Here is a 27,593-nt window from a genome sequence, read left to right on the forward strand (position 1 = left end):
ACAGAGTCCATCAGCTATTGGAAAGTCTGTGCTGCATTTTTCAGTGCAAACGGCATGCGCAGAAGTTCAAAGAGGCCACATGGGATTATCACAGCTGTTTTGGGAATGTCCTCTGAGCATTCAGGCACCTGATAGTAGCCCCTAACTAAACTGACTTCGGAAAAAAATTAGCTTTCTTGCTAAATGTGCTGAAAAGTCAAGGATTTGTGGGACTGGGTAACGACCGGGGGTGGTGGCCTTGATATGGTGTTGGTAATCACCACATGAGCGGCAACCACCATTGAACTTAGGGACAATATGGAGGAGTGAAGCCCAGGGCCGGGTCTTCACGCCCTGTGTGACAGGGTCCTGAATTACCCCTATGAACTGTGCTCGATTACCCCTATGAACTGTGCTTTTGAAAAGAAAGAGAGAGAGTTATTGAACACCGACATGTTGTTTTGAAAGAGAGAGAGAGACAGAGACAAAGACTAACTGTTGGACTGTCACTTTAAGGCATGGGAAAGAACTGGCTAACTTTTGGATTTCTGCTGAGTTGTAGACAACACCGAGCAGCTCGTAAGTTGCTATGGTGACTGAGGGCGTTATCTGATGGACAATCAATGTTATGATTTTTCGGCAGCGTGTTGATACTTCTCAAGAACATTTGCCTGCTCGCATTACTTACACAGAGAGAGGAAGGAGGAGTTATTTGAATGACAGCTGGTATCCAGTACGGTGAGATAAATAGGAGGTCAGTTGATATAGACCTCAGACACTTGTTTTGGACACTGAATGAGCTTTGTTGTGCCTGCAGAAAACTGGGTTTTTGGAGGATCGGTCAGGCAGATCGATCAGTGGCTCTTGCAGTGAAAAGAAAAGGCAGTGACCAGTGGGGAGTTGTCCATGTGTCCACCCTTGCCTGGGTCATAGCTCCACCACAGAAAAACGGTCCCCTTTGTTGGTGACTTTTAAAGGATTTCGATGGACAACGAGAAGATCGATGGCGTCAGCTCACCTGAAGACTCAAATCTCTCCTTCTCTCTCTCTCCATCACTACTCAACTCAATACCACGAACTGAACTGAACTTTACTCATCATCATAAGACTGTATCTTTTTACCCCTAGACTTGAAGAAGCTTAGTTTATTTCACATATATTTCCACACTTACTGATTTACTTACTTATATACATATAATCACTGCTAACCTGTTTGATTTATCTACATTTATATTACTGTATTGTGTAGTTACTAATAAATATTATTAGTTAATAGCAATACTGGACTCCAAAGTGTTTTCTATTTCTGCTGGTTCTTTATTCCCGTCATGGGGTACGTGACACCTGCTACTGAAACGCCCGTCTCTCCTTCCCCCACCACAATTCTGCAATCCTGTCTCTTTCAGGTCCCACCACCAGCTCTTGGGTCCTCTAAGACTCCATCCTCCTCTCATTTCACCTTCCCTGAACACCCCAACCCTCCCCTCTCCTTTGACATTTCCCCCCTTCGTTCCCAGTTCTCATCCATGCCAGGTCTTCACCATTCCCTCCGACCTTCCCCTCTCTGTGACAGAGCATTCTGCCCTCAGTAAGGGCAGTCACCATTGTCCCCCTGTGCTCACACCGCAGAGAGTTCCACACCCGCCATGACACTGAGCTTTTCTTCCACTGCCCCCATCTCAGAGCCTACTTCTTTGGCAAGAACTCTCCACCCCGCACCATTGACCCCTTCTTGTGTCTTCAACCCTCCTTCTCTTCCTGGACACCCCACTCGGGACTTCTGCTTGCTCTGGACCTTTTTATTGCCAACGGCTGACAGGACAACAGCTGCCTCGACTTCAACACTCCTCTCTCCAACTCCAACTTCACTCCTTCCGAACGCTCTGCTCTCCACTCCACTAACCCTAAACTCCCGATCAAACCCGCAGATAAAGGGAGTGCTGTAGTAGTCTGGTGAACTGACCTGTACCCTGCTGAGGTCCACCCACAATTCTCAGACACCTCTTCTTACTTACCCCTCAAACAGGACCCCACTAAGGAGCACCAAGCTGTTGTCTCCCGCACTACCACTGACCTTATTAGCTCTGGAGATCACCTATCCACTGCCACCAACATTATAGCTTCCTCACCCTGCACTTCCTGATTCTACCTCCTACCCAAGATCCACAAACCTGCTTGTCCAGGTAGACCCATTGTTTCAACTTGTTCCTGCCCCACTGAACTCATATCTGCATACCTCGAATCTGTTTTATCCCTCCTAGTTCAGTCCCTTCCTACCTACATCCATGACATTTCACACACCCTGGATCTTTTCAATGATTTCAAGATCCTGGCCCCATCATTTTATTTTTACGATACACCTCCATCCCCCACCAGGACAGCCTCAAAGCTCTTCATTTCTTTCTGGACACCAGACCCAACCAATTCCGCTCCACCACCACTCTTCTCCGTCTAACAGAACTTGTCCTCCCTCTTAATAAATTCTCCTTTGACTCCCCCCACTTCCTTCAAACAAAAGGTGTAGCCATGGGCACTCTCATGGGTCTCAGCTATGCCTGCCTTTTTGTCAGCTACATGAAACAGTCTTTGTTCCAAGCCTACACTGGTGTCCGCTCCCCAATTTTCCTATGCTACATCGACAACTGCATTGGTACTGCTTCCTGCACCCGCGCAGAGCTCATCGGCTTCATCAATTTTGACCCCAACTTCCACCCTGCCCTCAAATTTACCTGGTCCATTTCTGACACCTCCCTCCCCTTTCTTGATCTCTCTGTCTCTGGAGACAGCTTATCTACTGATGTCTACTATGAACCCATGGACTCACAGTTACCAGGACTATACCTCTTCCCCACCTGGTACTTGTATAAACACCATCCCCTTCTCTCAATTCCTCCGTCTCCACCACATCTGCTCTCAGGATGAGGCTTTTCATTCTAGAACAAAGGGGATGTCCTCCTTCTTCAAGAAAGGGGCTTCCCTTCCTCCATCATCAACACTGCCCTCAACCATATCTCTTCTATTTCACGCACGTCTACTCTCACACCATCCTCTCCCCGCCCTACCACGGATAGAGTTCCTCTTGTCCTCACCTACCACCCCACCAGCCTCCGCGTCCAGCACATAATTCTCCATAACTTGCACCATCTCCAGTGGGATACTACCTTTAAGCACATCTTTCCATCCCCCTACTTTCTGCTTTCTGCAGGGATCGCTCCCTACGCGACTCCCTTGTCCATTCATCCCTCCCCTCTGATCTCCCTTGCAAGCCCAACAAGTTTAATACCTGCTCCTACACCTCCTCCCTCACTACCGTTCAGGGCGCCAAACAGTCCTTTCAGGTGAGGCAACACTTCCCCTGTGAGTTGTGTTGAGGTTATGTACTGTGTCCAGTGCTCCCAGTGTGGATCCTGTATATTGGTGAGACCCAACATAGATTGGGAGACCGCTTCGCCAAGTACCTGCACTCTGTCCAGCAGAAGAAGTGGGTGGCCACCCATTTTAATTCCACTTCCCATTCCCATTCCGACATGTCAATCCATGGCCTCCTCTACAGTTGCGATGAGGCCACCACTCATGTTGGAGGAATAAACCTTATATTCTGTCTGGGTAGCCTCCAACCTGATGGTATGAACATCAATTTCTCGAACTTCCAGTAATGGCGCCCTCTCTCCTCCACTATTCCCCATCCCCTTTTCTCTCTGTCACTTCCTCTCCTTGCCTATCCATCACTTCCTTCTGGTGCTCCTCCCCCTTTTTCTTTCTTCCATAGCCTTCTGTCCTCTCCTAGTAGATTTCCCTTTCTCCAGCTTTGTATCTCTTTCACCTACTAACTTCCCAGCTCTTTACTTCACCCCTCCCGGTTTCACCTATCACCTTGTGTTTCTCCCTCCCCTCCTCCCACCTTTTAACTCCGACTCCTCATCTTTTTTTCTCCACTCCTGCTGAAGGGTCTCAGCCCAAAACGTCAACCCTACTCTTTTCCATAGATGCTGCCTGGCCTGCTGAGTCCCTGCAGCATTTTGGCTTCTGTGTTGCTTGGATTTCCAGCATCTCCAGATCTTCTCTTGTTTGCCCAGGGGCTATTCAACCAGCGTACATGCCAAGTCTTTCCACGTTGGATAGCTCAGCCTTCATGGCTACCAGCTTTTCTGGGTCCAGTCTACACACATAGGCATGGACTGGCGGGCCAATTGACTAATATCCTTGGGCACCGAGCAGAGGTCTAGCCACTTTAGCTAGGACAAAGTCCCATATGCAACGTTGCCCACTCAAGCAGAATGTCACCCATTATATCCCATAAGTCTGAATCTTGCTGCTGCTGGTGACCTCCAGCGAGGTTTCATCGCTCCTTGCCTTCTCATCTATAGGCGGTGCTGAGCACCTGTGTCACACAGGGAGCGTCACGTTGAAAAGTGGAACCCACGGTGTTCACAGATCTCTGGTGCCCTGATGCTCTGCCACCATCGAAGCTGCAAGGTGGTCGGCACTTCTTAGCATTCGTACCAAAGCGAGCGTGGTAAAAACACAGACCCAGCATAGTTTGTTTTGCCCTTGCTGACTGGGCTTACTGAGGCACGGAAAAGAGGTGGAATTATACAGCACCGCCTGGCTGAGCGTGGATTATCATCCATTTTAGCAAGCTCCCTATAGCCATTCACGGGTGCATTAGCAGAGGCTATGCAAACTTGATCGGGCATTTGCAGCATGAAGAGTTCTTTAAAAATAAAACAGGGGAGGTGGTTTTCCAGTAGAGGCAGTATGTGGTCCATTAGCTCCGATGGCTTAGCATCGGAGCAACTATTTGGCGTGCTCAGACTCCGATAATTCAAAAGTCTGGGAAGGGTGAGTTTCAGCGATCGGTATTTATCATATCCAGCTGAGTGTTCTAGTAGACTCACCACTCTCACAGTTATGGAGCTTCTAAGCGACGTTACTACATAGTAGAATTTGGTGCTGTCAGCGGTGATTTCTCACAGCGCGAGTTGGGCCCCAGCCTGTACAAACCAAGCAATGGCATTTTGTTCCCAAATCGCTAACAATTTCAAAGCGAATGTGTTGGCTGACGTGTTCAATAACTCTGGAATCATCCTGGAGCATCAGGGTCACCAATGTAGGTTTTCACAAATAAAACAACATGAGATGTTTAATATTTTAGAAGAAAACATAAGAACTCATTTATTGAACTCCAAAAAAACTGAACACAAAGTGCGGTAGAAGTCCTTTATGTAATCACGTCAGACCAGCCTCTTAAAGTGAACCCCAGCTCAATGTTGGTGGTCGTGAATTCTGTACATTTCCACCAATTACATTACCCTTCACACTCAGAAGGTGTGGCAAGAGATTCCAAGTTAACAATCAAAGACTTTTTGTCAGAACTGGAGAAGAGAGAAAACAAGTTAAATTATTCTCCTTTTCTCAGTCCCCTTTAAATTCCTGATAAATAATTAAAGATACTTGTGGCAGCTTGATTTTGCAGAATCTTTCAGGCTTTCATCTTCTACATGTTCCACAGGTCATGAGACACATCTTGCAGTCTATTGTGGATGCAAGTACTGGCATCCAGCCAAATGAGCACTACCACTTTCTTGAAAATCTCTTATTCATGGCCACTTACAAACCTTCTGAAGTGTCTCCTTGGATGATGATTATTCCGCCATCTTTCATGGAAGAAGGTGATTTTTCCTGTCAAAGGGGTTGGCCGAGATGTCGAAGGAGCCTGTCAGGATATTGGAGGAGCCTGTCAGGATATCAGAGGAGCTGGTCCGGATATCAGAGGAGCTGGTCCCGATATCAGAGGAGCTGGTCCGGATATCGAGGAGCTGGTCCAAATATCGAGGAGCTGGTCCAGATATCGAAGGAGCTGGTCCGGATATCGAAGGAGCTGGACAGGATATCGAAGGAACCTGTCAGGATATCGAAGGAGCCTGTCAGGATATTGGAGGAGCCCGCCGATGTGACAGAGGAGCCGGTTTGGGTTCAGAGGAGCTGACCTGGCTGCAGACTGTGTTGCAGACCGAGTATAACCGTGGGAGATTGTCTCTGACACTTCACTTGCAATTGCAAGACTCTATTGGACAGTGATAATGTAGGTTGCTGCAGTCCTGTTACCCTTGTCTAGTGGAGGACAGTCAACATGGGAGCTGTGTACCCTCAGTTGTAGCGAGAACTAGGCCTCACGCCTCGAGCTTGCCTGCTGCCACAGACCAGGTGAAAGTGCTACAATGTGGTTGAGCTTGGCTGGGACCAGGCCTTGCCCATCAGTGCTGCCCCCCGTGTTCAAGTGACAGAACGACAGGCTGGACTGCATGTGTCTGTACACTGCCAGGAGACTATATCATCGATTGCTGGACATTGTTGCTCAGGGTTTTGGACTACTTTTTTTGAGCAAATATGCTTCTTTGCTCGATATTTTTGAATTATATTACTCACTATTTTTGAATGTTTGGTTCCTATTTTTAATGTTTTGCACCTTAGCCCCAGAGGAATACTGTCTCGCTCAGCTGTATCTATGTATGGTTTGAATGATAATTAAACTTGATTTTTTTTGCTGCCCCATATGTGCTCTATCTGAATCCAGTGACATTTCTTCTAATTCGTCTCTCATGTTGTGGTAGAATGAAAAAGAATTAGTGATTTCCTTGTTGCATCAGCTATAACATGGCTGAATATTTTGCAAGATGGCTGACTCAAGCTTCATTTTAGGCTCTAGTTACATAGATAGGCCTGTCTGTAACAATTTAGTGGAAATCATGAGGCAGTTTCCAGTAAGTTGCGTATAAGGGGTCTTGCCATATATGAGGCTGTTATTCACTTGGAGATTCTGAACGGTTTAATAGTAAGGATGTTTCAAAAGATCCTTGGAGCATCCTATGGCCTGAATCGTGACCACTGCCTACTACTCATTCATGTCTCACCGAAGTGCTAGAGCTCTCTGGAGAGACTAAAGACTGAGTGGTTAAAAATATACAAGCAGGACTGCTAATTGTTGATTGTTGATAAGTATTACTATGAATTGCATGCAATCTTGAATCTCCTTTCCCAATATGTACCATTTCCATAGAAGAAAACCTCTTCCAACTCTGTCAATGTAGCCTAAACCAACACCTTCAGAGACTTTACCCCCTTTGACTGAAACTTCAGCCAAGAGGACCACAAAGAGTCTGTGTGCTCTCGACATGCTAACACTTCAAAGCTAACTGCACTTTAAGATATTCTGGTCACTGGTGCATGTTGCTCCCAAGTTGACCATTGTATATCAGAATTCCAAGTCTTTTAAGTTTGCTGGACCCTAACTGAAAACTCCTGCAATTGAACTATTTGCTATTGTGCATATCCTTTCCTTGCATTTCTCTTGAAGCTGGTTTTCTTTCCTGTCTGCATGATGGTACATAGTAGAATAAAATTCTTTAGATCATAAAAGCTTTCAATAAACTTTCTCAAATTTTGCCTACATCATTTCTGTTCACTCCATCATTTACAGAGGCATATTATTCAACTTTTGTTCAGATCCCATTAGTTAACCACAAAGTCACATTTCCAGCTATAGCCCCAGCATTATTCTTGCAGACCTCTGGCCCTTAATACAATGCTTGCACCTAGAAGATTTTTTAAAAATACTTAATGAGTTGTGCATATCACTGGCACCTGCTGTCCATCCCTAATTGCTTCTGAATTGACTGAGGTCATTTCAGAGGTCAAGTAAAAGTCAGCCACATTGCTGTTCAGAAGGCAGGAGTATAAGTTATCTTCTGAGAATATTAGGAATGAGCCAGCTATGTAAAATTTCAAGGCTATGGTCTCTTTTGCAGATATTACTTCTTGTCATTGGTTGCAGGTTTATCCATGGAACAGCTACTCAATAACCTTGGGAGAATGAGGTGGTGATAGACAGGAGCTACAGGGAGGTTGCAGAAGCCAGATAACTGGGTGACTGTCAGGACAAGGAGGGGAAATTCACAACCAGTACAGAGTACACCTGTGGCAATTTCCCTCAATAATAATGACCAACAGCTCTCTATTCCCAGTGTTGTAATTCATTTCTGCTGGGGATAGTCACCTGGAAAAGAATGCACACAGGTGTCGTTTATTGCCTGAAGATGTTAAAACAACGCTACACCCACTCTGATATCTGAGGTGTCCACTTCCATGATGAAGGGAAGGTCTGGGTTGGGTGTAACCAAAATGGGAGCTGTCATGAACCGCTGTTTGAGTTCTGCGAAAGCAGCCTTCGCCTCGGTAGTCTGAACAAAAGGGCCCATGGATCTCTCGGTTAATGCCTCAGCAGAGCCACCACTGAGCTGAAATTTCAGATAAACTTTTAATAAAAGTTGGCAAATCCCAGGAATCATTGGACCTGCTTCATACTGGATGGTTGTTACCAATCTCCATCTTACTAGGGTCCATCTTGAGATTGCCATTAGAGATGATAAAGCCCAAAACAGAAAAAGTGGTTATGTGAAGTTCAGACTTCTCCAGCTTGACGTAAAGTCCATGATCAAGAAGCCTCAGTAGGGTATCTCTGACATAAGCAACGTGCTCCTCCATGGACTTCGAGAAAATTAGGATGTCATCCAAGTAGCTGAAGATGTACTTATGGAGAGCATCCCAGAGCACATTGTTTATAAAGGTCTGGAAAATTGCTGGCACATTCACAAAGCTGAAGGGCTTTACCAAATACTCATAGTGTCCTGTCAGTGTGTTGAATGCAGTCTTCTACTAGTCACTCTCCTTTATGCGAACCAGGTTGTATGCACTCCACAAGTCTAGCTTCGAGAATACTCTTGCCTCTTGGAGAATCTCGAAAGCAGTGTTCATGAGTGGAAGAGGGTAATGATTCTTAAGCATTATGCGATTCAGCCCTTTGTAATCCTGCGAAGAAGAAGCCAGCGCCGGCTGGAGAGGTGGAGGGCTGAATGAATCCCAAGGCAAAAGCCTCCTTAATATACTCCTCCATAGCGCTTCTCTCTGGGCCTGAGAGCACTTATAATTGACCTCGGGAAGGACACGTGCCTGGCTGTAGATCTATTTCACAGTCATAAGGTCAGTGCGGTGGAAGGATCAAGGCCTTTCCCTTCTGAAGACCTCTTCCAAATCCTTGTAGAGGGAAAGGATTTCTACCGGCTTGGATGCTGCAATTACCCCCCAAACTTTCCTCCGAGGATGACCTGAGACTCCGTCGGTAGTGGGGATGCTTCAGCAGATCCCAAAGTCTGTCCATAGGTCCATAAAAGTCTTTAGTGAAAACAGAAGCTACATCACAGTCCAAATCCTAATCTATCTCCTCAGACATTGGCAGCAAGGTGCGACACATGGTCCTTGTGCTCCTGGGACTAGGTTCCAAGGATCTCCATCTTGGAGCCTTCCCCTTAGACAGGACCTGGCAACTGGAGCCCATGGGCTTAGCTGCAAGAGTTCCATACTGCTCGGGCACCTCCTTGGTTTGCTCCTGAACTAGAGATTTTGTTCCCGCGCACCCCTGACCGGACTGGGTTGGAACTTGCACAGCCTATTGGCTGGAGCCAGCTTGTGTTCCTGACTGGGTCTCCTGAAGGCTTCAGGTTATCCTGAGCAGAAGTCTGTCCCTTCGTTAGCTGCTGGTCTCGGGTCAGAACACCAAGCCGAAAACAAACAAACTTACAATAGCTGGGCAAGCAGTGATTCTCCCCTCCCTCCAGTCCATGGATGAGTTATACTGAGACAGCCAAAGGCACCCGAGGATCAGGGGCACGAATGGAGAGTCAGTAATATAGAAACTCATGTCTTCCACATGATCCCCTATTCTCATCTGCAACACGACAGTCTATTGCTGGATCTACCTGGAACCTAGTAGGTGGGCATCCAAGACAATTGCGGGCAAGGACTGACTCAACTCTCACAGCGGTATGTTGAACCAACAGGTGGTTCCTCTATCCAGAAAATTACCCACTGCCCCAGAGTCCATGAAAGCCTTTAGCTGCCTCAGGTTCTTACCCCAGGTAAACTCTGCCTTCAGCACAAAACCAGAATCCGTGGGGGTGGGCATAGTGGCTGTTACCGTCACAGTCCTCTGGACGTCGACAGTGTTAGCAGTTCCCCAGGTGCCTAAAACGTTGGGCATTCAGCCTGTAGACGACCTGCTTTCCCCCAGTAAAAGCAGCAACCTTGACTCCGGCACCGGGACCTCAGGAAAAATCTGGTTGTTGCTGGATTCCAAGAGGGGTAATTTCTAGAACATCTACAAGATGGCTTTTTAGAGCAGCTAGTGGGTGAGCCCACAAGAGGATCAGCTATTCTGGACTGGGTGTTGTGCAATGTACGAGGATTGATTAGAGAGCTTAAGATAAAAGAACACTTTGGGGCATATGATCATAATATGATTGAATTCACCCTGAAATTTGAGAAGAAGCTAAAGCCAGAAGTATCAGTATTACAGTGGAGTAAAGGGGATTACAGAGGCATGAGAGAGGAGTTGGCTAGAATTGATTGGAAAAGAACACTGGCAGGGATGGTGGCAGAGCAGCAATGGCTGGAATTTCTGAAAGCAATTTGGAAGGCACATGACATATACATCACAAAGAGGAAGAGGTATTCTAAAGGCAAGATGACACAACCATGGCTACAAGAGTAGTCAAAGCCAACATAAAAGCTAAAGAGAGGGCATATAAGAGAGCAAAAATTAGTGGAAGTTAGAGGATTGGGAATACCAACAGAAGGTACCTAAAATGTCATTAAGAAGGTAAAGATGGAATATGAAAGGAAGCTAGCCAATATTATTAAAGAGGATACCAAAAGTTTCTTCAGAAATATAAAGTGTAAAAGAGAGGTGAGAGTGAATATTGGACCACAGGAAAATGATGCTGGAGAGGTAGTAATGGGGAACAAGGAAATGGTGGACGAATTGATTAATTATTTTGCATCAGTCTTCACTGTGGAAGACACTAGCAGTATGGTGGAAGTGCCAGGTGTCATGAAGTGTGTGAAGTTATCACTACTAGGGAGAAGGCTCTTCGAAAACTAAAAGCACTGAAGGTAGATAAGTCACCTGGATCAGATGGTGTATACCCCAGGGTTCTGAAGGCATTAGTAATGATCACTAGTTTCTGGAATGGTTACGGATGACTGGAAAATTGCAAATGTCACTCCACTCTTCAAGAAGGGACAGATGCAGAAGGAAATTATAGGCCAGTTAGTCTGACCTCAATGGTTGGGAAGATGTTGGAGTCAATTATTAAGGATGTGGTTTCAGGGTACTTGGAGGCATGTGATAAAATAGTCTGTAGTCAGCATGGTTTCCTCAAGGGAAAATCTTACCTGACAAACTGGTTGGAAATCTTTGAAGAAATAACAAGCTGAATAGACAAAGGAAAATCTGTTGATGTTGTGTACTTGGATTTTCAGAAGGCCTTTGACAAGGTGACACACATGAGGCTGCTACAAGCCCGTGGTATTACAGGAAAGATTCTAGCATGGATAAAGCAGTGGCTAACTGGCAGGAGACAAAGAGGAGGAACGAAGGGAGCCTTTTCTTGGTTGGCTGCCGGTGACTAGTGGTCTTCCACAGGCGTCAGTGTTGGGACCGATTCCTTTTACGTTATATGTCAATGATTTGAATGATGGAATTGATGGCTTTGTTGGAAAGCTTACAAACAATATAAAAATAGGTGGAGTGGCAGGTAGTTTTGATGAAGTGGAGAAGCTACAGAAGGACCTAGACCGATTAGGTGACTGGGCAAAGAAGTGATAGATGGAATACAATGTCAGGAAGTTTACGGTCATGCACTTTGGTAGAACGAACGTAGAGGATTGACTATTTTCTAAGTGGAGAGAAAATACAAAAATCGGAAGCGCAACGGGATTTAGGAGTCCCTGTGCAGGATTTCCTCAATGTTAATTTGCAAGTTGAGTCTGTGATAAGGAAGGCAAATGCGATGTTAGCATTCACTTCAAGAGGACTAGAATATAAAAGCAAGGATGTAATGTTGAGACTTTATAAAGCACTGGTGAGGCCTCACTTGGAGTACTGTAAGCAGGTTGGGCCCTTTATCTTAGAAAGGATTTGCTGGGGACTTCCGGGTCATCAAGGGAATGGCGGCGTAAGGAAAAGGTCTCTCGACAAAAAAGAAGGTAAACTGCCCCAAAATCGAATTTAGACAAATACTTAATATTGCATAACTATATTAATAAAAGGGGCAAGGATGATGTCTAAGAACAAGAATAAAAAGTCCGCTTCGAAGGCTGATAAACATAAAGAGATGCAGCAAGGCGACGGACCTAGCTCCCCCACGGCAAGCCAGGACGGAGATAATGAGGGGGAATCGGTGACTCTGTCTTTGATTCTCGGAGAGATTCGCGAGTTCCGACAAGATAACAGCAAACAGCTGGAAGATATTAAAGGAGAAATAGTAAAAACTAACTCGCGGATAGATGAAGCCGAAGCGAGGATTGTTGGAATTGAAGAGAAGCTACAAAACGCCGAGGAAGTGATAGCAGAAATGCTGAAGCTACAAGACCAGCTCCAGTGGAAACTAATAGATCAAGAAGGCCGCTCGAGAAGGGAAAATGTGAGGATCTACGGAGTTCCCGAAGGAACCGAAGGTAAACCCGGATTGATGATTCCCTTCGTGGAGAAGCTGCTTAGAGAGAACCTTGATATAGCGGCCGCAAAAGACCTACAGATAGAAAGGGCTCACCGCACGTTGGCACCACAGCCTCCGGCAGGCGCCCAGCCCAGATCGATTCTGATCAGATTTCTCAGTTACAGAACGAAGGAAGAGGTGCTTAAAAGAGCATGGCAAAAGAAAGGTTTCATGTGGAACAACTGCAAAATTAGTTTAGACCACGACTACGCACCGGGGATTCTTGCCAGACGGAAGGAATATACGGAAACACGGAGAGTCCTGAAGGAAAACAACATCAGATTCCAGACCCTGTATCCAGCTCGGCTGAGAGTCTTTTACAACGAAGGGACAAAAACTTACACTACGGTGGAGGAGGCAACGTTGGACCTGGCGGACCGGGGACTACCTATTAAAGTTATCACCCAACCGGAGTCGCTACTGGAGAGGATTCGGCAGAAGTCGTGGCAGTTAGTGGGGCGAGGACGCTCCACTCGAACCAGAGTGTCAAACTACAAGGAAAAGCTGCAAATATTCAGACGCGAATGTACAGAGAATACAGATTAATTAAGAGAAATGACTGAAAAGAGTAAATCGGACTTAAAAGTAAAATGAAAACTGGTAACTGAAAATAAACTAGGCGGAGTAACTTGAATGATAGCAATATGGTCGAGACATAAATAGGAGAAAATTCTCTATGATTATTCAAACTGCTGAGGGCCCTCTAACACAGGGTGAAGATAGAGGTTATCCCTCTGAACTGAGGCGGGTCGGTGCTCAGGCCTCACTGTGGGAAGTCGGGAAAAATTTTCAAATGTTATACGTTCAGAAATGTCTAGGGTGTGGTTATATGTCTTGGTTTACTGTTGAGAAGGGATTGCTTACTGTTTGGTTAGAAAAGGAGAGTGCTTTTTTTCTACTAGAGAAAAATGCAAACTGAATTGGTAAAAATAATTTCCTATAATGTTAATGGGGTTTTGTATCCAATTAAAAGAAATAAGATTATGTCTAAATTGAAAAAAGAGAGGGCACAAATAGCTTTCCTCCAGGAAACACATATGAGCCAATCTGAACATGGAAAATTAAAAAGAATGGGCTTTAAGCATGTATTTTATTCATCATATAAATTGAGTCACAAAAGAGGGGTAGCTACTTTAATATCAAGTACTCTTAATTATGAACATATTTCAGAGACTAGAGACAAAGAAGGACGGTTTGTAAAAATCACAGGAAGAATAGAAGGTACAGAAATAACATTGCTGAATGTTTATGCTCCTCCAGGTAGTGAATGGTCATTTTATAGACACATTTTTGACCTAATGGTCAGTTCTCGAGGGGTAGTAATTTGTGGAGGGGATTTTAATATTAGATTAAATCCTATATTAGATTCTTCAAGAATAGTTACTCAGAATAAACCTCTGACTCGGAAAATGAATTCATTGATGGAGGAGTTGGGAATTATAGATGTCTGGAGGGAATTACACCCTACTAGTAAAGATTATACATATTACTCTTTCCCTCATTCAGCCTATTCAAGGATAGACTATTTCTTTATCTTTAATACAGATAGACTCAGGATAAAAAACTGTAATATTGCAACAATTGATCTGTCGGATCATAGCCCAGTCTCTATGTCTCTAATCCTGGAAAGGAAAATGAGGAAAACACTATGGAGGCTAAACTCACATATACTCAATAACCCGAAAGTAATGGAGAGATTAAGGGGAGAAATCAAAGAATATCTAGACCTTAATGACACGGGAGAAACATCACCAGTGATTTTTATGGGATACATTGAAAGCTGTACTGAGAGGGAAAATTATTTCCATTACTACTCACATGAAAAAAATCAATGCACAAAAATTAGCAGACCTTCAAGGAAAATTAAAACAACTTCAAGTTGTAGATAGCAACAAAAGTAATTCAAATCGAAAACAGGAAATTAGGAAATTGCAAAGTGAAATTGATGATATTTATACGTTGGAAACTCAAAGAAATTTTCTTTACCTGAGACAAAAGAATTATGAAGTAGGAGGTAAATCAGCTAGATTATTAGCATATAAATTACGAAAACAACAAGCAGACAATACAATTCATAAAATAAAGAATCCAAAGACAAAGCTTGTGGAGAGTACAATAGGGAAAATTCAAGAGAGTTTTGAAACATATTATCGAGAGCTGTACTCCCAACCCCGGGCCCCCAATGAGCCCTATATAGACAGTGTATTGAATTTTTTAGATCTACCTAAACTTACAGATTTACAAAATGAAAGTTTATTAGAACCAGTAACTGTCAAAGAACTGAACGTGGCCATCTCTAGGTTAAAGGCTGGAAAGTCCCCGGGTTCTGATGGGTTTACCTCAGAGTGGTACAAGTCCCTGAAGACACAGTTAGCCCCATTACTACTTAACACCTTTAATTGGATCTTGCAGAGAGGAGAAACTCCACCTTCCTGGAGAGAAGCGATTATTTCAGTTATTCCTAAAGAGGGTAAAGATAAACTAGAATGTGGCAATTATCGGCCAATTAGTGTTCTTAATTTAGATTACAAACTATTTACATCTATATTAGCGCGCAGATTGGAAAAGCTTTTACCTGGCCTAATCCATTTAGACCAGACTGGATTTATTCAACAAAGACAAACACAGGACAACATAAGGAGAACTCTGCACATATTAGAACAGGTTAATAAGAACGAGACAGAGACAATGGTAGTAGGATTGGACGCTGAGAAAGCTTTTGATTCGGTTAGTTGGGCATTCCTATACAGAGTGTTAGGAAGATTCGGCTTTCAAGAAAGGTTTATTAAAGTAATTCAGACTCTATATGACAGCCCTACAGCCCGAATTAAGATAAATGGGGACCTCTCTGACTCCTTCATTTTAGAGAGAGGCACTAGACAGGGATGCCCAATTTCTCCTCTCCTTTTTGCGCTATATATTGAACCACTTGCCCAACTAATAAGACAGAGCAAAATCGTAAAAGGTATCAAGGTGGCAGGGATTGAACAGAAAGTGGCGTTATTCGCAGATGATGTTTTGGTCTATCTGAGTGAACCAGAAAAATCATTTATAGGATTGTTTACACTGTTGGATGACTTTGGGAAAATATCAGGTTATAAAATAAATGTAAAGAAAACGCAGGTTATGTCCCTAAATTATACACCATCCAAAAAATTGCAGGATACATACGATCTTAAGTGGGAAGCTAAATCATTAAAATATTTAGGAATAACCCTGCCGAAGGATCTTTCAACACTGTCACAGGTAAATTATGGGCCATTAATCTCAGAGATAAAAGCAGATATGCATAGATGGAATCTTATCCCCTTTTTAAGTTTAAATTCAAGGATAAATACTATAAAAATGAATATTCTTCCTCGGTTATTATATCTTTTCCGTACTTTACCAGTGGAGGTGGATGATAATCAATTCAGGGAATGGGACAAATGGATTTCCCGCTTCATTTGGCAAGGAAGGAAACCTAGAATTCGATATAACACCTTACAGTTAGGGAAGGAAGGAGGAGGTATGGTTCTTCCTTGCCTGAGAAATTATTTTTATGCCTCACAGATAACCCCTCTGTTATATTGGTGTAATAGGGAATATAAGGCTAGATGGAAGGAAATAGAATTTGGATTAGTTGACAGTTTTCCTCTTCAGGCCTCAATAGCTGACAAAGGATTGATGGCCCAGTTGGAAAAATTTAATAATGCTTGGATAAATCTTACATTAAAAGTATGGCAGAAGGTGGTTAATTCATGTGGAATTAATAACATGTTAAAACTCTTTAGGTGGTGTGCGTATGATACCGAATTCCTTCCCAACAGAGGAGATAAAAGATTTGAGCTATGGATAAAGAAAGGTCTTACAACCTACCTCGCATTTATAGATAAAAGAGTATTACAAAGTTTCCAAATCCTGCAGGACAAACATGGCCTAGAACATAATGACTTTTTTAGGTACCTTCAAATACGAAACTATGTTAACCAGAGTTGTAGATATACAGACCTATCAACAGTAGAATTAGAATTTTTCAAGATTCTGAATTTGGCTTGCAGTTCAATACCTAGTAAATCAGTTTCTCGCCTATATAATGCACTCTCCCATGCTAAAAATGTAAATACACTGTATATTAAAGAGAAGTGGGAGAAAGAAGCGGGGTTGGTACTTTCAGAGGAGGCTTGGGGGAAAATCTGCAGCTTTCAATGGTCCTCGACTAATTCTTTGACTTGGAGAGAACATTGTTGGAAAAACATTATAAGATACTTCAAGACCCCATATCAGGAAAAATATAAAGATACAAATATGATGTGTTGGAGAAGGTGCGGCTCCAAGGAGGCAAATCATTTTCATATTTTCTGGGATTGCCCTAAATTAAGTCTATTTTGGGAAGGTATTCATAGAACATTAGTTAAGGTACTTAGGTCCTAGATACCTCTGAACTTTGAGACGCTCTATTTGGGGCATGTATTGTTCCTTGAACAGAAGGAAGATATAAAGTTGCTGCAGGCCCTCTTAGCAGCAAGTAAGAAATCAATCACTAGAAAATGGCTAAATCCAATACCACCTACATTAGCAGATTGGTACAAAATTATCTTGGAAATATTTAAAATGGAAAAGTTGACTTACTCCCTGAGAACTCAAAAAGAAACATTTTATCAAATCTGGAATAAATGGATTGAATATATAACCCCAATGCGAGCAGATTTTAGATGACTCTCCTAATGATTTATATTGCTCTTCTCATCAACACAGTAATATTGCTAACGTAAGTACTCCTAGTCTAAATGTTTGTTTTTTTTTGGAAAATAGAGAATTAACACAAGTAAAGGGAAAGATTTGGGAAAGGGATAAAAAAAATGAAAAAATTAAGTAAGTACATAGGGATTGGATAATTATGTCTGCGGGCAGGAACAAGCACGAACAAATTGGGATATAAACACCTACAATGGTTGGTATGTAGGCTTGTATGCAACATTTTGGACCAGTGGAAATAGTCCAGAAGGGTTGTATGGAAACTATTATTACTATTTTTCTTAACAACTAATTTCATTACTTAGCCTAATAGGTTAGATTTACCACAGTACATAATTATCTATTTAAATGTTTATTTTCCTTTTATATCATCTCAATGTGTACTTAAGAATGTATAAATAATTGTAGTTTTATACATATAAAAAAATGGAAAAGGTTATATGTGTGAAAAAAGTACATGATAATTGTGAATTCCTTACCCAAATAAAAATAAAATTAAAAAAAAGAAAGGATTTGCTGAAACAGGAGAGCGTTCAAAGGAGGTTCACAAAATGATTCCACAGTTGAATGGTTTGTCATATGAAGAGCCTCAGAGTAGAGGAGCATCCTTTTAGAATGGACATGAGGAGGAATTTCTTTAGCCACAGAGTGGTGCCTGTGGAATTCTTTGCCACAGGCAGCTGTTGATGCCAAGTTTTCATGTATATTATTTGAAGCACCGGTTGATAGATTCTTGACTGGTGAGGGTATGAAGAGATATGGGGTGGGGGGAGGGGCAGGAGAGTGAGGCTGAGAGGGAAAGCGGAGCAGCTATGATGAAATGCGGAGCAGACTCGTTAGACCGAATGGCCCAGTTCTGCTCCTGTATCTTACGGGCTTATGATATGCTGAGTTTCTCATATGGGTTGCTTCAGAAATCTTCTATTTTTGAATTGAAATCTTAAAGTCAGAATTTCATGACTTTACAAAAGGCAGCAACAGAAATCCATTAGGGGTATGTCTTAAACCCAATCATCCTTGGCAGCCTTTGCTCCATCATGAAGAGACCATCTAGCCAGTATTTGCACGAAAGTCAGATTCATTCATAAACCCTCAGAAAATGAACCAACCAAAAACCACATGCAACATGATCTGGATGAGTGGCAAACTAAAATTGTGATACACTTAAGGGCAATTAACAATAAACAGTAAAGGGCCACAAACCACAAAAGAATTTTAAAATGATTTTTAAGAGGATAAGCCTCTTTCCAAAAAAAGCAGAATGTAAGAGTTACCCACAGCAGCCTTACAAACCAGCACTTTGATGCTATTTGCTGTGGAATGAGTAGAATAGCTTTATGAAGCCATAAGGAAAGAGTCAAGGAATTTCACTATCTTCCTTCTCCAAAGGCGGCAGTATACCAGCGATCACTGCTCCTGGATATCTGAAACCTAAATGCTCCAATATGCAAAACACCAGCATTTATTGTGCATATGGAATAGATGCCAAAGTTTGCATTGATGCAATTATACAAAAAAAAATGACAGAACTGTGTCAGGGATTCATGGAAGACAGACAGGAGAGAGAGGTTTATGTAATGGGAAAAAAATAACTTGCTGAGTCAGGGATGGCATAAATAAATGTTTTTACCTAGGTAACAGCATGGAAGGTAAATATAAATATATTTTTGATGAATAGAGGGACTTCGGATTTCAAGACCATAATCATGCCATTCTACAGATGGACAGTGGAGAGCATCACTGTATGGTTTAGAAACTGCACTGTATTGAACTGCAATGGATAGTTAAAACTGTCCAGGGCATCACCAGTTCCAGCCTACCTACCATCAAGGATATATATATATATATATATATATATATATATATATACATAGAAAGGTACTGGGAAAGGCCAGCACTATTGTAAAGGATTCCACCCACCCTACTTATGGACTGCTTGTCTCACTCTCATCAGGGAACAGGCTACACAGCTTCCATGCCAGGACCATTAGACTCAAAAACACCTCGGGCTAATCAACATCTTCCACCCATTTACTGATCCACCACCACTATGTACACATCACCTAGCATCACTTCATACACATACAGTCGGTCTATGTATATAACAGTACATTGTGTTTTACAGGATTGCTTTTATATTTATATTTATCGTGTTCTTTATGCTTATTGTGTTTTTTCTGCTACATTGGCTCCTGAGTTAACACATTTTGTTCTCCTTTGGACTCCTGTACTGAAAAATGACAGTACACAATCGTGAACCTCGTATCTTGTAAATTGTCACAACAGATACATGGTGAATAAGGCTTTTGGCTTGCTTGGCTTTATAGCTTGGGGCACAGAGCATAATAGGTGGAGATAATATATTACAACTTTACAAAGCAGTGGTTAGACCACTCTTGAAGTACTGTGTGCAATACTAACAGGAAAGACATGGTTGTCTTGAGACACTGCAGAGGAGATTCACCAGAATGTTATCTGTTTTGGAGGGGTGTCTATAGCTAATAGACTGGACTTGTTTTTTCCTGCAAAAACAAAGGCTGAAGGGTGACTTGATAGAGAAACAGTATATAGGAGATATAGGGAGGATAGACAGAATCTTTTGCCACCCTTCTTAAGGATATCAAAAACATGGGGGAAAAGATTTATGGTGACAGGCAGTAACTTTAAAGGGACTGCAGGGAAATTATACTTTCTTAACATAGGGAGTGGTTAATGTCTTGAATGAGCTCTCAGGAAAAGAGGTAGAATCAGATACAATTGTGCATTTAACAGACATTTTGATAGACACTTGAATGGATAAGGTATGGAAGGATGTGGATCAAATATAGTCAAGTGGGATTAGTGTAGATAGGAAAAATAGTAAATCAGCAGAGATGTGGTGAACCAAATGTCTGTTTCTGTGGTACAACTCTAATAGCAAGAAAACAATTTAACTCCCAAGATCTTTTTGTAACATTAACTTAACAAATATGCAGATGAATTCAGCTGTCACAATTTATCTTCAATGAAATAACATGAGAATGCAGGAAAGAAAATAAAAATATAAGTCAGCTCAATAGACAAGTAGTTTTCATGTTCCTGCTGTTTCACAATCGCTAAGAATTGCATTGTAGTAATGGTTAGTTCTATTTTTTAAAAGTGTTGATTTTATTACAGGATGTACTAACTTTTCACGCATCAGTACAGAATGTTTCTTGATTACCTGAGCCAGTAGAAGCTGGAGACTTGCTACGCCGTGAGGGCCCAGGGCTCTTTGTAGTGGTGTTTCGGCCAGTGGCACCAGGGACTTTAGTGTATGATGTAGATTTAACAACTCTACATTCTGTGGATGCAGAAGAAAGGAAAATTATATTTTTTTAAAAGAACAATTCAAGTTTCAAAATGTTTTATCTCTGGAATGTAGAAAGTTTGTTAACAACGTGTGCACAATGGCCCAACTAATCTAGCTACTGCTTCACAGCTCTGAAAACATGACCTCGATCCTGACCTCCAGTGCTATCAGTGTGGGATTTGCATCCTCTCACTCTGTTGCATGGGTTTCCTCTGTCTGCTCCTGTTTCATCCCAAAGACGTGCAGATTGGTAGGTCAATCGGCCCAGTGTGTCGATGAGTGGTCCAGTCTGGGGTTAGTTGATGGAAATATGGGGAAAGTGAAATGAGATTACTGAAAATGGATAGTAAGGCTCAGCACGGAGTAAGTGGACCAGTGGAACAACACACACACATTTTTTGTGTGTTGCTCAGATTTCCAGCATCTGTAGATTTTCTCTTCTTTGTAAGTGGACCAGTGGACCAGTTTCCTTGCTGTTTGATTCTATCTTACGTACCCTTTAGAAGAAAAATATACTGTGGGTGATTGATTGCTTGAGCAGAAGAATGGACAATTTTTGAGGAGTTAATGATATGAGCATTGACATGTTCCAATGCTAATCCAGGGAAAGGAATTAAGTATGTGGGGGAAGGGCTACTAGAGACATCTCAGAATCCGGTTCAATCCATAAAGAAGTATGCTATAAGACTGAGAGGATATTTTCACCTCCCCACATAGGTCTCAACACTACTCTCAACTTATCCCCCCTACCATTCCTAGTAATGCTTCACTTCCATCACATCCTTCACCATTCAACTCCATTGTACATGAAACTCATACTTTTTTATTTCAATTCCAAACCCAGTGATCTCTTCTTTTCTACTCTTTACAATTTTTCTAAGTTCTTATGTAACTACTACTTACAGACCACTCTTTCCTCGCCTAACTTTATGAATACTTCCCTTTACATTCCTCAGCTGACTTTCCATTTCCCATTTTATCTCTTTATGGTCTTGCCACACAAGCACTGGAAATTTCAACCAATCACAAACTCCCACACCTTTTCAGTAAAAGACAGCTTAATTCCAGTGCTCAGAGGCATTAATTGCTATATCTTGGCAGAGAGACCTCGAAGAGTCTACATTGATTAAATAAAATATTAAAACAGGCTGGTAACGCTTAGCAAATTGAGCAGCATCCATGAAAAGTTTAATTGAGTTAATATTTAAGGTCAAAGACACTTGGTTTTGATGAAAGGTCTTTGATTTGAACCGTTAGTGCTGCCTCCTTTTCCACAGATTCTACCATAGATATACTGGCATAGTTCTAAAGGGTGTAAAGAAAGAGAGGGACAGTGGGATCTGTTGCATTGCTACATCTGTCTTTGAAAACTATGAGATACGTTGAAACTGTGGTTCGCTAAATTCATGAACACAAGAGATTCTGCAGATGCTGGCAATCCAGAGCAGTACACTCAAAATACTGGAGAGATGCAGCAAGCCAGGCAGTATCTATGGAGGGGAATAAACAGCCGACATTTCGGGCCAAGACCCTTCATCAGGACTGGAAATGAAGCTCAAATAAGAAGGTGGATTTAAAGTTTTAAGCAAAACATACACAGTAGATGGAAAGGAAGCTTTTATTTTAAATGTAAAACATAATTATGACCTCTAACTGAGGCAGTGGGGCCCAAGCCTGAGAGTGGGAAGTGAGCCAATGTTTGGCAACTGGTGGAGCAGCCTTGGAGTAAAAAAGCGCAGATCCAAGGTGAGTCAGAGTCGAGGCAGCAGGGCCCGAGTCAGAGAGCAAGAAAACAACCCGAGCTTTGGCCAATTTAAGTGCCAGGCCAGAATGAAAAGGTCAGGATTTCGGAGCCGGGGGTGAGGGAGGGGATGGTGTGTTCAGCTTGCTGCTCCGTAAGGTTTACTCATCTCTGTGCTGAACTGAGGCTGTGGCCTGCAACTGAATCGGCTACAGTGATGGCTGGTTTCGTGGCTGTGGACTCACTTCCATGAACTTCAGTCCTGAATGTTATTTGCTTACTTTTATTGTTTGAACAATTTTTCCTCCTGCACTTTGGGTGTTTGATGGTCTTTTTTAATGGGTTCTATTGGGTTACTTTGTTTTGTGGCTGCCTACAAGGAGTCGAATCTCAAGGATGTATATAGTATATATACTTTGATAATATATGTACTAATAACTCTAATTTGAACTTTGAGATCAACACCAGTAACAATAAAGTATCTGATAAATCATTCAAATCCATCAAAGCTGATCATATACATCTAATTATTAAAAAAAAGCTGCAGTGATGGTGGATTCACCAGAAAATCCTAGATACTCGAATTTTACTCTGATATTTCAAAACAAGTGGGAGGAAGAAAACAGAGCATGAAAGGCACAGACTATCATTAGTAATATGGAAAAGGCTAGAATTCATTGCTAAGCATTCAGGACAGGGGAAAAAAAGTATGATTTTACAGAGTCAATATGGTTTTATTAAATGGAAATTGAGCTTGTAAAATAAATTATGACAAGTAACTAGCAGATTCGATAAAGAACAATTCAACAGAAGTTTATTTTCTTCTCAGATTATATAATGCCAGATCTCCATAAAAGTCAAGGTAGACAGAGAACATGAAAAAAAGATGCTTGCGTTCCACAAGGATCACAATGTTTGTCAGATGATTCTACAAGAAAGAACGAGGTTATGTATTATAAATTGAGAAGGAACATAAGAAAATGATTTTAGAATACTAGTTAACATAAAATGACCCAAAAATAACTTACCAGCAAGAAGAAAGAAGTGTGTTGACACTCATGATAATTAAGGAATCACGCTCACAAGGCATAGGGTAGGCTGGGATGTTTAATGAGTACTTTTGTCAGTGTTTGCTGAGCTAATAGATCTTAACCATATACTAATAAAAGCAGAATAGAAGAGGTAACAGAAGGCTGAAAATAGGCAGGATGCATGAGAAAGGATGGCTATACCTAGAATGGATGTCACCTAGTCTAAAGGTTTTCAAGATTTTGACAGGTTCAGATAAGGTAACAAAGAAAAGCTGTTCTTTGGAGTTGTTAGCACAAGGATTAGGAGATATAGATTTAAAGGATTAGGTAACTAGTGATAATGACCTGAAGCTCTCTGCCAAGAGTACAGGAAAAGCAAATACATCGATGATTTCAAAAGGAAATTAGAAATAAATTTACAGGGCTATAGGAATAAAGTAGGAGGAATCAAGAGATTTATTTGCTCTATACACAGCTGGCGTGGACTCAGCAAGTCACAGGGGCACATCCTTTGCCGTCATGACTATGTGACTACCAACTATGCAATGCCTACCTGTCACCACGGCGCTTCTGCATCCATCAATTTCCTCAACTACTGTCACCTGTCAAAATCATCCATGGAGAATTCAATGTCAATTGTCTACACAACAATATTACATCTGGTGGTAGCTAACTTCAGTTTTAATAGGATTTTCCCATTAACGTGACAGCCCTTGACAACAGAATCACTATAATTGCATAAACTAGATTCTGAATGTCTCTGTGAACCACTTCTGAAATTTCTCATTTTCTAGGTTCTATACCAGTTCACTTTTTAAGATGAATTTTGTCAGTGTACGTTTTTACATGATACTGCACATAGCTCCTGTTCGCCTTGCATAATTACTAAGCTGTCTTCTGTCTCCATCATCTCTAGTGTAATAAAAAATGAGTTTAACTTCCACTTCAATCCTACAAATGTAATAAAATGATTTTTATAGCACTCATATCTTGCTTTCTTCTAAAAACAAATCAGAAAGCAATTAAACTCAAAAAGCCAATGCTTGTGACTATTGGGTACCAATCTGGTGGAAAGGTTCCCTGACTTCGAAAGAACTTAAGCAAATTTTTCTCCCTATGGCTTTAATGTAGTGATAGTTATAGGGAGATATTCAAAGTGTGAAATTTTGACTGCTTCACTACAACAGATGCAACAAAGACAGATTTATTCCCTGACATTATTTATATTTTTATTTTTATTTAGAGATACAGAGCGGATTGGCCGTTCTAACCCAACGAGCCGCACCACTCAGCAATCCGTCTATTTATCCCTCGCCTAATCACAGAACAATTTACAATGACTAATTAACCTATTAACCAGCACGTTTTTGGACTGTGGGAGGAAACCAGAGCGCCTGAAGGAAATCCACGGGGTTCATGGGGAGAACGTCCAAACTCCTTACAGATGGCACTGGAATTGAACTCCAAACTCTGGAACAGCGTCGTGCTAGGCTGCTGATTTATTAAAGTGTTAAGCTATAAAGAATAACCTTTATGTCAGTTTAAACTGAATTGATTTTTAAAAAAAGATAACGTGGGTTTGAATCAGCTAAGCAAATTTCAGGGCTTTTTCTAGGAAACTTGTTTTGTTACAAAACTGATCTAAGTGTAGCACAGCTCACTGATGTGAGTAGTAAAAGCAATAGCCCTAGATTCATTTAAGTAATACTGCAATTGAATATATATTAAGATCTCTCAGCTTAAAATGCATTTTTCAAGAATAACCTGATCGTCACCATTGACCTTGTGAATCAGGACTTGAAATTTGCTATAACCATATAACAGCTACAGCACGGAAACAGACCATCTTGGCCCTTCTAGTCCATGCCGAATGCTTACTCTCACCTAGTCCCACCGACCTGCACTCAGCCCATAACCCTCCATTCCTTTCCTGTCCATATAGCTATCCAATTTTACTTTAAATGACAATATCAAGCCTGCCTCTACCACTTCTACTGTTAGCTCATTCCACACAGCTACCACTCTCTGAGTAAAGATGTTCCCCCTCATGTTACCCCTAAACTTTTGCCCTTTAACTCTCAACTCATGTCCTCTTATTTGAATCTCCCCTACTCTCAATGGAAAAAGCCTATCCACATCAACTCTATCTATCCCCCTCATAATTTTAAATACCTCTATCAAGTCCCCCCTCAACCTTTTAAGCTCCAAAGAATAAAGACCCAACTTGTTCAACCTTTCTCTGTAAATTAGGTGCTGAAACCCAGGTAACATTTTAGTAAATCTTCTCTGTACTCTCTCTATTCTCTCTATTTTGTTGACATCTTTCCTATAACTCGGTGACCAGAACTGTACACAATACTCCAAATTTGGCCTTACCAATGCCTTGTACAATTTTAACATTACATCCCAACTCCTATACTCAATGCTCTGATTTATAAAGGCCAGGATACCAAAAGCCTTCTTCACCACCCTATCCACATGAGATTCCACCTTCAGGGAACTATGCACCATTATTCCTAGATCCCTCTGTTCTACTGCATTCTTCAATGCTCTATCATTTTCCATGTATGTCCTATTTTGATTAGTCCTACCAAAATATAGCACATCACATTTATCAGCATTAAACTCCATCTGCCATCTTTCAGCCCACTCTTCTAACTGGCCTAAATCTCTCTGCAAGCTTTGAAAACCTACTTCATTATCCACAACTCCACCTATCTTAGTATCATCTGCATACTTACTAATGCAATTTACCACCCCATTGTCCAGATCATTAATATATATGACAAACAACACTGGACCCAGTACAGATCCCTGAGGCACACTGCTAGACACCCTCCTCCAATCTGACACACAGTTATCCACCACTACTCTCTGGCGTCTCCCATCCAGCCACTGCTGAATCCATTTTACTACTTCAATATTAATACCTAACGATTGAACCTTCCTAACTAACCTTCCATGTGGAACCTTGTCAAAGGCCTTACTGAATTCCATATAGACAACATCCACCGCTTCACCCTTGTCAACTTTCCTAGTAACCCCTTCAAAAAATTCGATGATTTGTCAAACATGACCTTCCACAGACAAATCAGACCCTGTCTATCCAGATAATTATATATACCATCTCTAAGAATACGTTCCATTAATTTACCCACCACTGACGTCAAACTTACAGGCCGATAATTGCTAGGTTTACTCTTAGAACCCTTTTAAACAATGAAACAACATGAGCAATACACCAATCCTCTGGCACCATCCCCGTTTCTAATGACATTTGAAATATTTCTGTCAGAGCCCCTGCTATTTCTACACTAACTTCCCTCAAGGTCCTAGGGAATATCTTGTCAGGACCCAGAGACTTATCCACTTTTATATTCCTTAAAAGTGCCAACACTTCCTCTTCTTTAATCGTCACAGTTTCCATAACTTCCCTACCTGTTTCCCTTACTTTACACAATTCAATCTCCTTCTCTTTAGTGAATACCGAAGAAAAGAAATAATTCAAAATCTCCCCCATCTCTTTTGGGACCAATTTTATCCCTCACTATCCTTTTGCTATTAATACAACTGTAGAAACGCTTGGGATTTATTTTCACCTTACTTGCCAAAGCAACCTTGTATCTTCTTTTAGCTTTTCTAATTTCTTTCTTAAGATTTTTTTTACATTCTTTATATACCTAGATATCTCTCTTTTTCCGAACCGTTTCCAATATCCCTTGAAAATCATGGCTCTCTCAAACTTTTAACCTTTCCTTTCAACCTAACACGAACATAAAGATTCTGTACCCTCAAAATTTCACCTTTAAATGACCTCCACTTCTCTATTACATCCTTCCCATAAAACAATCTGTCCCAATCCACTCCTTCTAAATCCTTTTGCACCTCCTTAAAGTTAGCCTTTCTCCAATCAAAAATCTCAACCCTGGGTCCAGACCTATCCTTCTCCATAATTATATTGAAACTAATGGCATTGTGTTCACTGGACCCAAAGTGCTCCCCAGCACATACCTCCGTCACCTGTCCTATCTCATTCCCTAACAGGTGATCCAACACTGCCCCTTCTCTAGTTGGTACCTCTATGTATTGCTGCAAAAAACTATCCTGAACACATTTTACAAACTCCAAACCATCCAGCCCTTTTACAGTATGGGCTTCCC

General features: G+C 41.7%; 1 protein-coding gene across 3 annotated transcripts in view; it reads right to left on the reverse strand.

Moving 5' to 3' along the window:
* dclk1a (doublecortin-like kinase 1a) overlaps positions 1-27,593 on the reverse strand; it is a 293,292-nt gene that overhangs the window by 97,830 nt on the left and 167,869 nt on the right. For all 3 annotated transcript variants that reach the window (XM_063054334.1, XM_063054335.1, XM_063054333.1), the window contains exon 5: positions 20,533-20,652. In XM_063054334.1, coding sequence (XP_062910404.1) covers positions 20,533-20,652 — 120 coding nt within the window. The remainder of the gene's footprint in view (positions 1-20,532; positions 20,653-27,593) is intronic.

This window comes from Mobula hypostoma, chromosome 7 (genome assembly GCF_963921235.1).
Source record: "Mobula hypostoma chromosome 7, sMobHyp1.1, whole genome shotgun sequence".
Taxonomy (NCBI): Eukaryota; Metazoa; Chordata; class Chondrichthyes; order Myliobatiformes; family Myliobatidae; genus Mobula; species Mobula hypostoma.